At 42.4% G+C, this 13,033-nt stretch overlaps 1 protein-coding gene across 1 annotated transcript in view; it reads left to right on the forward strand.

Annotated features, from left to right (window-relative positions):
* Positions 1-565: 565 nt before the first annotated feature.
* The window catches only part of TMEM117 (transmembrane protein 117), a 399,054-nt gene continuing 386,586 nt past the window's right edge, over positions 566-13,033 (forward strand). The window contains exon 1 of the mRNA XM_077472802.1: positions 566-827. Within this exon, the coding sequence (XP_077328928.1) occupies positions 817-827 (11 nt within the window). The 5' untranslated portion in view covers positions 566-816. The remainder of the gene's footprint in view (positions 828-13,033) is intronic.

Here is a 13,033-nt window from a genome sequence, read left to right on the forward strand (position 1 = left end):
CAAATACTCTGTGAAGAGCGATCTGAATGCAGATCGCTCTTCAGAGCCCAATGCTCTTGTAGGAGCACTTAGTTCAGCAGGATTATTGGTATCACTACCCTCCATCAACAAATCACCCCCATTCTTCTCCCTGCAGCACCCCCAGTCAGGGTTGTCAACCTTTAGTAAATTTAGGAACAATTTGGAAAATCCGTCATTTTTGGATCTGTCCATGAATGTCGGTTGAGGACATGCCGTCTGCATGTTTGTAATGGTCATTCACGAACAGATGCAAAAATGACAGATTTTACAAACTGCTCATCATATAGTGAAAGTTGGCAACCCTGCCCCCAGTTCAGTTGTAGACCACCCATCTGAGATCTCCCCTAGCCAAGCCTGATGTGATTAAAAAATCACTGCACAGATCAGCTTCTAGAACCTGCTGGAACACATGACCCATCCAGGTGACAGCGGTACAAACAATGCAGGCTCCCGATCACCTCCATTCAGATGGCATCCCTCCCATGTGCAGCTATTGTTGACTTGGCGTGACGTCATTTAAAGGGATTCGTTCAGTAGAGTGCTATGATGGCGATGTGCTGATGACTGTGTGTGCGATCACATGGCGGCTGTACCCGAGGACAGGAGGTGACATGTCTCTCCCCGGACACACTGCCCAGTGACAGCTCGGGGGAGGGCGTGGTCTGATGTTGACAGCTCGGTGGAAGGCGTGGTCTGACGGTGACAGCTCGGGGGAGGGCGTGGTCTGCTGTCTGCATGCCTATGCCTGGAAGCTGAAGCTATGCCCTGGAAGCGGTCACCTCTCTGGGTACATTCATGAATAGCCGGTAAGTGGTGCACTCCGGGAACATGTCTCATCACAGATCCGGACAGCAGGGTGGATGTCACAGGATCCTCTGGCCACAGCCTGCTTCTCCATGGAAGTCACACAGGTCAAGGTGTCAGCACCCTTCATCCATAACTACCAATAAACATTATGGTGATGCTGACCATCCACTGTACAATCTCATTGTACAATCTCATTTAGATCTAGAATAGGTTAAAGTATATGTGACCCCTAACCTTGTAAAACGACCCATTGAAGTTTAAAATTTACATGCAAACCAAAACATTTATTTGTGTGTATGTATATGCATATGTGTGTGTATATATATATATATATATATATATATATATATTCATTCAAAGTATTGGGACACCTGCCTTTACACACACATGAACTTTAATGGCATCCCAGGCTAATTCTGACCATACACTATACAAAAAATCTGCCGAAATTCTGTCATTATTCCGTTCGTTCGTTTTTTTCGGTCAGTTAATGGGCACAATTATCATTTGGGCGTTTGAGCAGAAAAAACGAGGGACAAGTTTGGAAGTTTTCTGCCGAACGATAAATTGAAAGGTTACCGTGTTTCCCATCTGACCTGTCTGCACTAAGTATAAGTAAAAAAAAAAAAACGAACATAAAATGTATTTATGTACGTGAACTGAACAATTTATCGGTCATTACATGATGGCAGCATCGTTTGCACTCATGGCCGAATGTTCGTTTTTTTCGAAATTGGGTTTGCCCGATTTTTTTGTATAGTGTATGGCCAGCATTAGTCCATAAGGTTACATATTGAGTTGGCCCACCCTTTGCAGCTATAACAGCTTAAACTCTTCTGCGAAGGCTGTCCACGAGGTTTAGGAGTGTGTCTATGGCAGTGTTTCTCAACTCCGGTCCTCAAGGTGCCCCAACAGGTCACGTTTTCAGGATTTCCCTCAGATGAAACAGATGTGGGAATTACTAAGGCATTGAAACTGATCAAATCACCTGTGCAAAATAATGGAAAGCCTGAAAACATGACCTGTTGGGGCGCCTTGAGGACTGGAGTTGAGAAACACTGGTCTATGAGAATGTTTAGACCATTCTTCCAGAAGCGCATTTGTGAGGTCAGGCACTGATGTGGACAAGAAGGCCTGACTCGCATTCTCCGCTCTAATTCATCCCAAAGGTGTTCTATTTTGTTGATGTCAGCACTTTGTGCAGACCAAGTTCCTCCACCTCAAACTCATCCATGTCTTTATGGACCTTGCTTTGTTCACTGGACCAAATCATTTGGTGGAGGGGGGATTATGGTGTGGGGTTGTTTTTCAGGGGTTGGGCTTGGCCCCTTAGTTCCAGTAAAGGGAACTCTTAAAGGAGAAGTCCAGCCTGAGCTCATTTGGCTGTTTTTTCTCCTATGGGTCACAGGGGTGCAATTCGTTTTGCACTCCTTCATTCACTGCAATGTCAGGCATGTATATGAATGGGTTTTGATCAAAGATAGTATGGCTCAGTGCAGTGGGAAACAGTCTTACTTTGGAAGTTTGCAGTCAGGGTGTTCAAGCTGAGGTGTCCTCCCACACACCAATAGACAAACAGTCATCAAATAAAAGCAGCCGGCAACTCCATACTATCGAGCATATTTATGTTCAAGCATTCACAGTGAGTACAGTCAGCAGCAGACTAGTTTTGGCGATAAGCCTAGTTCACAGTACCATGTATATGAATGTGAGTTGGGGACCTTGGATTGTGGGCTCATTGAGGGTAGGGACCGTTGTGAGTGTGCGATGTATGCGTGGAGTGCTGCGTAAATTGACAGCACTATATGGGTCCCTTAAACAAATAACATATAATAGAGGAGTACCTTAATGAGACACAATGTACAGGGGAAGGGACAATTGTAGACACACTCACTCAGGTTGATCTGGATGGACTGGTGTCTTTATTCAACCTTACTAATTATGTAACGCTGTGATGTACTGCTTAACATTGCAGTGTGATTCAGGTTGGTACACTGCGATAAAATGCAGAATGTCTACATTTTATCTCAAGACAATGCATTGCAGCGTTAATGGGACACATAGGAAACAGTTGTCTCCAGTGTGTCCCTATGGTGGCAGATGTTTTTTGCATGCGGTAAAATGTCTGTCACCACACACAGAGTGAATTGGCCCTTTAAGTTTTGGCACAATTTTTTTTTTGGGGGGGGGGGAAGAGTAGGTACCTGGTTTTGACAGGTAACCACTTCCCACTTCCGGCTGGCTTGCTGTGGTGATCGGAGCAGAAGTTCGCCCCCCACTACCCTCACAGCCTTCTGGGACATTCAAAAAACTGTGGTACCATTCACAAAGCGCGTGCACAGTGGGAAGCCGCAAGCAGTCATAGCCAGCTACATGCCAGCACCCGGACCCAAAGACAGCCCAGGAGCTGGCTCGGGTGAGGACAACGCTGGATCCCTGGCAGTGAAGGCCCATCCATTAGGGGCACCTGGTCACCGGTCCCTTTCTCCTCGCCACCTCTTATATGCATTGGATAGATTCATGCATGGCTGCCACAGTCACTCCCTATTCATGTGTCTGGCCCCCTTCAAGGAACCAGGCACATGAATTTACAGTGGACAGGGTTTTTTTTAAAGCACCTGATTAGAGCCATAGGCTCAAAAATAGGGTGGACGTTGGGTCACAGAGGATGTGTCTGGAGCCCACCCAGGTGTGTTGCAACAGTGAATGAATATTCACTGTTGCAACACTGATCCTCCTCCTGGCCAATCAGGAAGCAGGTATGAAACCAGTTTCCGGATTGGCCAAAACATCAGCTGATCCTATGGGATGCCTAGCGCCTAGAGGAGCAGAGAGGAGACATACCATGGAAGCTGCTCCAGGACAGGACACCGGCGCAGCTTTACCCGAGCCTACCATGCTGGAAGATGGCTGCATCAGCTCTGACCGCTGCTCTCACCACCCGCATCCAGGGTAAGGACAATGGATGGTGGTGGAGGGGTAGGTGGCAGTTGTGCTAGTGCTGCTCCACCGGTGGCCGAGGGGGGGGGGGGGGTTGGTTGCTACCCCACCAGCTGCTACTGTTCCCTGGATAGGTAAGTGTCCTATTAAAATTCAGCAGTAACAGTATTTGTAGCTGCTGAATTTTACATGGACACATTTACATTCTAGGGTGAAGAACTGCTTAATGTAGCGCAAGGGATATTTAATGGCTTGTCCTCATATTAGATAGTTTGGTAAATCTATAGCAGATTGTACAGAGATTGTATAGTGTATGGCCAGCCTTATTTGTAAAGCAGAATGAAGAGCAATGAACTATCCAGAAGAATCTAATGCAGTTACAGTATATTGATGCAGTTACTTACTTTGGGCAGCTACATTGTGCCAGTCATCGTTGTAGTTTGCAGTTATTGTAGTGCCCAGGCTTTGCTAACAATCCCTATGTAGCGTGCTTGGAGTGGAACCTTGGAACTCCTAAAATTATGTTTTTTTTAATGCATTAATTTAAAAAAAAAACAAACACAAATATTGATGCAGTTTACAATGTAACTGTTTCTCAAGTGCGGATGTTTAAACAAACACACACCTTGTTATGACACTTGTTACAAGTGTCAGCTGCTAGTTTAGCAGTTTGCTGTGAAGACACCAGTGTGTGTGTGTGTGTGTGTGTGATTTAACAAAACAGGTAGAACAAGTTTGGCTTCTAAATAAATCCTGGAATTGCGATGTCAGTGCTCTGTGTAATCAGCGTTCTGTATGGCTCAGAGGTGCCAGCATATAAAAATAGTCACACACAGATGCCAAATTTAACATCTGGGATGCAGCCAATCACACAGCAATCTGATATAAAAAAAACGGAGGGGTGCAATCCTAGGGGGTAGACCAGAAAGTTATGCATAAGGTACGTTTGGAGAAAATATAGAAATTTAGGGAGAATAGAGAAGAGCTTCTTAGTCAATGGATCAGCAGAGGAGGACGAGTCACACCAAGAGTACAGAAGTGACAAATGACAGGTCTGCTTTCACCAGATCATTTGTTCTTTCTCCAATCAAGGGCAGCAGTCCGCTGATTAATAGAGCTCTTCCTTACTTTCCTTTATTATGGACTGTACTTGGATTTATTCTCATTTAGGTTCTGTGAACAAGGCTTGTCAGCCATATTGCATGAGCCATTTGTATTTTTTAGGCTCTGTTTCCACTACTGCGAGTTGTTGTGCGACTTGATGTCGCTTGACAAGTCAAAATCCATGTATTTCAGTGGTCCCTGTTCTAATTGGTTACATCTCAAGTCGCATCGACTCCAAAACAGGTTCTTGTACTACTTTGTTCTGACTTCGGTGCAACCTGTTCTCCCATGGTTCTCACCAGTCGCATGACACCGCATTGCAAAGTCGCACTGTAAATCGCGCAACTTTGGGGTCGCAATAGTGGAAACCAAGCCTTACTCTTTCTCATGTATCAATAAAATGGATCATCGGAATTGCCGGCTCTGTCTTCTGAAATTGTGTCTATTCTCATTTATACTTTGCAGTCAGTGAATGGTCAGATGAGAAAATTGATCAAAATAGGGAATCAGGAATCATGTGATCAGATTGCAGACTGAGCAGTAGACTAGCACTATCATTTGGGCATCTTTTCTCCCAGCATTCCCATGTTTAATTTCTTTCAGGGCCCGTTTACACCAGAATGTGGTGTAGGAAACCTGCGTTTGTGTTCAAAGCACACCGCAGTTGAGATCTGTAGTGGGTGTCAGTGTTAACTTATTGACACCCCAAATGAGGGGTATCTGCAATTTTTTTACTTTTTTTTTTAATTTTCTTTTAATTTTTTGCAATAATAGATTTACAAAGAGCAAGGGCTTTCTAAAGATGCTTGTATAATACTAAATCATTCTGTGCTTTTTTTTTTTCTTGTCAAAAGTTTTTTTATTGAGTAGGTACATATAAAAGGAATTTGAAAAACGTTGTATATCATGTGTATAAGTTAACGATAGCTGCGGTTTCCAAAGCGAGCAAAGTCCTTTCTTGCATTAAGAGAGGTATGGACTCCAGAGAGAGAGAGAGAGATATAATATTGCCCCTGTACAAATCAATAGGAAGACCTCGTCTGGAATATGCAGTTCAGTTTTGGGCACCAATTCAAAAAAGGATATTGGAGAACTGGAGAAAGTGCAGAGAAGGGCAACCAAACTGATAAGAGGCATGGAGGAGCTCAGCTATGAGGAAAGTTTAGAGGAACTGAATTTATTCTCTCTTGAGAAGAGGAGATTAAGGGGGGATATGATCAACATGTATAAATATATAAGGGGTCTATATAGTGAACTTGGTGTTGAGTTATTCAACATTGAGGACAAGGGGGCACTCTTTACGTCTAGAGGAAAAGAGATTTCATCTCCAAATACGGAAAGGTTTCTTCACAGTAAGAGCTGTGAAAATGTGGAATAGACTCCCTGCAGAGGTGGTCCTGGCCAGCTCAGTAGATTGCTTTAAAAAAGGCCTGGATTCATTCCTAAATGTACATAATACATAATAATAATAATAATATATAATATATAACTGGGTACTAACATTTATAGGTAAAATTGATCCAGGGAAAATCCGATTGCCTCTCTGGGATCAGGAAGGAATTTTTTCCCCTGCAAATTGGATCCTGCTTTTCTGTTTTTTTTTTGCCTTCCTCTGAATCAACTATGGTTATAGGATTGGAAATATGGAATTATATGATATTTTTTATTTATTTATTTTTTCATGGTTGAACTAGATGGACTTGTCTTTTTTTCAACCTGACTACTTGTGTAACTATGTAAAAAAACAAATGAACATTCACATCCTTGTATGGGATGACTATAAGCATGAAATTCGGTAAGTAGAACATGCTTACAGGCAAGTACCAGTATAGTTCACCAACATCGGTTAAAAAAACAGATAGTCAACACCGGTGTTATATATATATATATATCAGTTTCACTTAAGGATCAGCCTCGTTTTGAGATTTTGGTCTTTACATGTTTAAAACTGACTTAGAACCCCCTAGAGAATAAAATGGCGGTCATTGTAGTACTTTTTTTCACACCATATTTGCGCAGCGGTCTTACAAGCGCACTTTTTTTGGAAAAAATAGAATTTTTGAATAAAAAAATAAGACAGCAGTAAAATTAGCCCAATTTTTTTTTTATATTGTGAAAGATAATATTACGTTGAGTAAATTGATACCCAACATGTCATGTTTCAAAATTGCACCCACTCATGGAATGGCGAAAAACGATTACCCTTAAAAATCTCCATAGGTAACGTTTAAAAAATTCTACAGGTTGTATGTTTTGACTTACAAAGTAGGGTTAGAATTGTTGCCCTTGCCCTACCGATTATGGCGATACCTCACACGTGTGGTTTGAACACCGTTTTCATATGCGGGCGCTACTCACGTATACGTTCGCTTCTGCGCATGAGCTCGGCGGGACAGGAAGCGTTTACATTTTTTTAAAACTATTATTATTTATTTTACCGTTTTTATTTTTTCACTGTTTTAATAAAAAAAAATGTCACTCTTATTCCTACTACAAGGAATGTAAGCATCCCTTGTAATAGAAAAAAACATGGCAGGTCCTCTTAAATATGAGAACTGGGGTCAAAAAGACCTCAGATGTCATATTTAGACTAAAATGCAATAAAAAAAACAAATTGTAATTTAAATAAATTGGCCCTTTTAAGAGCTATCGGCGGAAGTGACGTTTTGACGTCGCTTCCGCCCAGAAATTGTATGGAAATGGGTGGGGGCCATCTTCCCCCTCACTCGTCTCCATACTGAGCCACCATCAGGAGGTGATCGCCTCCGCCGCTTCCGGCAGCTCGGGTAAGCGACGAAAGGCATCGGATCGCGGAGAGAGGGGTCCCCCTCTCCCACCACTGATAAAAGTGATCTCGCGGTGAATCCGCCACAATGACCACTTTTACCGGGGTTATGGCAGCTAGGTGCTGCAATAACGATATCCTCCTTCAAACAGCGGCCGTAAAACTGTGGTGGTTGGTCCGTAAGTGGTTAAAAAGAGACGAAATCTCAGTTAGGAGATTTGGGTTAGTGAAGATGTAACATGGAAGAGAGGAGAAAAGAAAAAGGTGAAAAGAAAAGAGAAGAGGAAAAAAAAGGGGGGGAGTAAGGGGGAGAGCGAGTCTAGCATCGTTTAGCGCTACATAATCAGTGTGCGAATACGGTAGAGCGCTCACACACCAAAGGGCAGAGAGGAAAGGTGTAGAACAGTGACAGGTGGGTGAAAGATTCCCAGGACAGGTAGTGCGGCTCCGAATCAGGACATGGTTTGAGAGTTAAACGTCTAATCACATTTACCATGGCAATAATAAGGGTTAGTCAAAGTCAGGGGCTAAGCATTGTTTGACCCGAAGTTGCCAAACCTTTTCAAATTTCAGAATCCCGTCGGTTTCAATGGCGATAATTTTAGCATATATAAGAGCTTTATTCATTTTATGCTTAGCTTCAGCCATGACCAAAGTCTGGGATTTCCATGCCTTGGCTATGGTTTTGCTTGGTCGCTGTGGGTATCTGCAATTCTAAACTACAGTACAGAACAGACAAACAATGCCCAGTCCAAAGCATTTGTTACCCCCAACAATTCATATTTCTGATATGTGCCTGCTGTACCATGTACTTGTATGAGAAAGTATCCGGTTCTCTTTGTATTACTTCCTATATGTAAAATCCCTGGCTTTCCAGCTAGTCCCCTTGCTTTCCTATTAGGCCTCATGCACACTGGATGTTTTTGGATGCTTTTACAGCTATTTTTGGCTTCAGATGTTTTTATTTTTTTCTACAATCAATAAACTCTATTGCACGTTATCCTCTGTCCATGCACACGTAGGCTGTTGTCAACTATTTTTGGCTGGGGTGTTTTTTTGCTGTAAACCCCCCCCCCCCCCAAACTAGTTGTTTTACTCAGCTGTAAAAACACTCTAACATCAAATGCCTAAAATGCTCAAAAATGTGGCATTTTTTAAAAATTTTTTTTGATCTGTTGAAAAAAAAAAAGGCTCTCTTCCAATGACCAGAGTTATCCTGACACACACAGCCATTTATTGGGAAGCTCATTGTGCTGCTTTCCCCCCCCCCCCCCCCCCAGCTTTCATGAAGCTGAGAAAGGTAATATGATAACTTTTAAAAAAGGGAAAAGGATATTTATAATGTTTGTATATGTGTGTATATATATATATATATATATATATATATATATATAAATGTTTTGCATTTCACTCCTATATTTTAAATTAATTGGGTTGTTTTACAATGTGATAGTTTACAATCACTTTAACTGTTAACTGCAGACGGGAAACTGGACATTTTTTTTTCTATTCAGGAAAAAGACATTGAGTATTACCATAGATGCTGCTACAAACTTCTAAACACTGCTATCTACTGCTTGAAGAATATATTGCTTCTAAATACTGTTGTACAATAATTATTGCACAAAATACAATTCTGTATTCCAACAACCCCACTCAACACCTACTCCTTATATTAGTCCTATTTGGAATCCCAGTTCTATAAATCTGTTTCTTGTAAGTGGTTTTGTCCAATGTTGGAAGTCTTTGCATCTCTTCCCATGAATCTGGCTCTGGTTGTAATGCTACGTGAGCAACATAGGATAGATGTTTTGGCTGGGTTCCCTTTATTGCTTCTGGTGGATTTCCTGATTTAAGCCTCTTGTGACATGGTTTCATATTTTTTACAGCATTTGGAATGTCTGATTTAATTTCTATTTCCGAGCCACTTTGTTTCTTATTTTCATGTGACAATGACGTGGAATTCCCTACAGTTTCAAGTGTGTGTGTTAGTTCATGAATATTTGAACATACTGACGTTCATCGACAAGTACACTTCTACTGGTAGTTACCTTTGTGTCTTGGTGTAGAATTTTGTATCCGTTTTGAGATTCGTTGTAACCCACAAGTACACTTTCCTTTCCGCAAGCATCCTATTTTGTTTTTCTTTTGGAATGTGCACATAGGCTTTGCTACCCACATTGTTTAGATGGTTCAAATTCAGGGATTTCCATTTTACAGTTCATATGGAGTTTTCTCAGTTGATTTTCCTGGTAGTTGATTTTGGAGATAGCATATGGTCCTAATTGCCTCCCCCCCAGTATGTGGTTTGCATATCTGCATCAAACAGCATGGTTCTTCCACTCTCACATTGAGTACGGTTCATTCTTTCTGCCACCCCATTTTGTTCTGGGTAGTATGGTACAGTAGTTTAAAATATTATGCCGTGCTTTCTGAGAATCGCCTGTTTATCACCTGTATATTCAGTTCATTGTCTGTGCACAATACACTCAGCATTTTGACAAATTTGTTGCTTACTTGAGCCAAATACTGTTCAAGTTTCACTGGTACTTTACTTTTGTTGTGTAACAGATATAGTGTAATATACCTGTAGCAATTATCTATCTATAAAATTGAGAAAATACCTCTTATTTCCCAGAGTCATTTTTTTTCCATTGGACCACACAGATCTGAATGAAGTCGGTCCTGAAGTTTCTTAGCTCTGCTGTTACTTTGCCTTGGAAAGGCTTTTCTTGTCATGTTTCCTTTTATACAGCTGGTGCATTTCATTGTGTGATCACGTGGACTAATTTTTATACCACTTGCATAGTAATTCTTGGCTAAATTCTTTATTATGTCACAACTTCTGTGTCATGTGTGAATGCAATATGAATGTTTTTCCTCCTTGGCAGTATTAACCACCTCATTGCAGTTTAGTTGATAAAGTTAATCTGTAATTTTAGCCTTTGCAAGTAAGATATCCTCCTTTTGTGATGGTTTATCTGTCATCTTGGGAGGTCACTACATTGTCTTGTTTTATGAGCTTCTTCAGATAAAAGATTTATTTCAAGAGCATGGTCATAGACCCATCCTGTGTGAATGGAGCACTGTTTGTCTGTTCTGTAGGGCTAAATACAGAATTTCTAACGCATCTGCTGCAGGTTTGATTGCTCACTCTGCTTTCTAGAGAACTGCCAATCTCTCTGGAACATAGGTACGGAGCAAGGCAAATGAGCAGCATAAATATTTATACAGCCCTGCCCATTCCCTGGGAGGGTGGCCCAGATGGCTACTGGAAGTCTATATAAATACTCTGAGACACACAGCTTCCAGGTCTTTTCCGTTCTGAGAGAAATGCAGCCTGATGGTGGCTGCTTGCCCCCTTAGGCTATCCTGCCAATTACATGTGAGGTGCTGAGTCCTCAGGTGGGCAACCTGAGGGCCTACTTTTCTGAAGTGAGGGGGCTATCATCTAAAGATCTAGTCTACTATCACAGGAAAAAAAGGTGTCCCATGGCCGTTGGAAGGAGGCAACCAACTTTCCAAGGACATTTCTCTAGAGTACAGACTGCTGTGATTGATCTCGGAGATTATGCTGCCACCCCTCTGGTGCTAGAGAGTCAGATGTGTGTGTATGTGTAAAGGAGATATCAGCTGGTGTCCTATAGAGCTCAGTCTAATTCTTTAAAAAGGGACGCTGCTCTTATTGCTCAAAAGAGTAGGATTCTGTGCCTTCTGTTACTACTACAACAAAGCCCACAGTCTGCGTTTGCTTTGCTTACTGTTCTACAGCAGGATGTTTACTGTCCTCACTTTATATACAATTACTTTTGGAGTATCTCACTCAATTCCCCAACCCTATCCAAGTTGCCCCAAAAATAAAAACAACAAAAAGAACACCCCATGGACCTCTCATTGAGCCGAAGAGTACTAGCACATAATGAAATACTTACCTTAGAACAAAGCCCTCCCGCGGTGCCACGCTGTGTCTGCTAAGAGGGCTGACATCTTCCCCCAGTCTTTGTTCTGGGTTTGTGCGTTCCAGCTGTTTTATTAGCTGGAGCCATGATGATGTCACTCCTGTTGATGTCATTGGCTGCATCCAAGGTGAATATCTGCTAAACAGTGCAAGTTTAGGGGATATTCATTTTACCTACAGGTAAGTCTTATTACAGGTCAATTGACCAGCAAATATCCAAAATCTATACCGGCAAGGTTGCCCCAGAGGCCATTGAATTTTTAAACTTGCGTCACATTGTGGTTCACAGACCGGGCCTTCCATTTACATATCAGGATATCACAGAGGATTTTTGCTGGGTTTGGAGCGCTTCAGGAAGATGGAGTCTGGTTAGGCCCTGCAGAGGGATAAATCCGCTGGAGTTTTAGACCTTGCTCTGTAGGGGGTCCACCAGTTCTGGTAAGGGTCCCCACATACCGGGCGGTATTTGGTCTTATGATTCCAGGATTTCCCCATCTTTCCCCCTGTCATATCCTTTTTCTCTTCTTGGGTGAGGGTTGAAGGACTTCTTTGGATTTTCATTACTATTTTTGAAGTTGTACTGTTTTTTGTTCTCTGCACGGACTCGATCATTATTTTCAATGCTGATGAAGAGGAGTTCTCATCTGGACAATCATACACACTTTGTGCACAGTTTGTTCATTCAGAATTTGTTTGTTTTCATTGGTTTTGTAATTTGTGCACCTTTGTATTTTTTCATTTGTTATTAAGGGCCGGTTCACACAGCGAGGCGAGGCGACACGGCTCGCCTCGCCTCGCTCCCGCAAGTCGCCCCCGTTCTGTACTATGGAACCGTTCTGAGAGGAGCGACTCGAGTCGCTCCGACTCAGAAAAAAGGTTCCTGTACTACTTCGGGGCGACTTCGGGGGCGACTTGCATTGACTTCTATACAGAAGTCCTCTGCAAGTCGCCGCTGAGCTCCCCGCAGGTCGCGGCGAGGTAAGTCGGAGACGCCTCGCCGCGCCTCGCTGTGTGAACCGGCCCTTAGGGTGACTTGTGTAGGTAGCACAGCATAAGCTGGTGACTGGTTGCTAGGACCGTCTATAGGACTAAATATCCTGAAAAAAGTGAAGAGCAATCCTCCCAATGGGACAGGGACAAAAAAAACAACAACTGACAGGCGTTTTCAAAGTGGATCTCTAGGCAAACCACTATATACAGAGATTAAATAAATGAATGAGAACTGGTTTGTTTCTGATTTGTGATTTGTGTTTCTGACCACGCAGTCCTGAGATTTGCCAAAATTCTGATGCACATTTCTTTTCTGCCTGACAGGGGAGGGGACTCTATCTTTTTCTGAAAGTTTCACTTTTAGGTCTTCACCCCAACCCTGCCCAGTTACCGTATAGGTAAAAAAGAAGCAGCACACCTATAAGGTC

Source organism: Lithobates pipiens, unplaced genomic scaffold (genome assembly GCF_037356315.1).
Source record: "Lithobates pipiens isolate NorthernLeopardFrog02 unplaced genomic scaffold, aLitPip1_a1.2 Scaffold_8, whole genome shotgun sequence".
In the NCBI taxonomy this organism is placed as follows: Eukaryota; Metazoa; Chordata; class Amphibia; order Anura; family Ranidae; genus Lithobates; species Lithobates pipiens.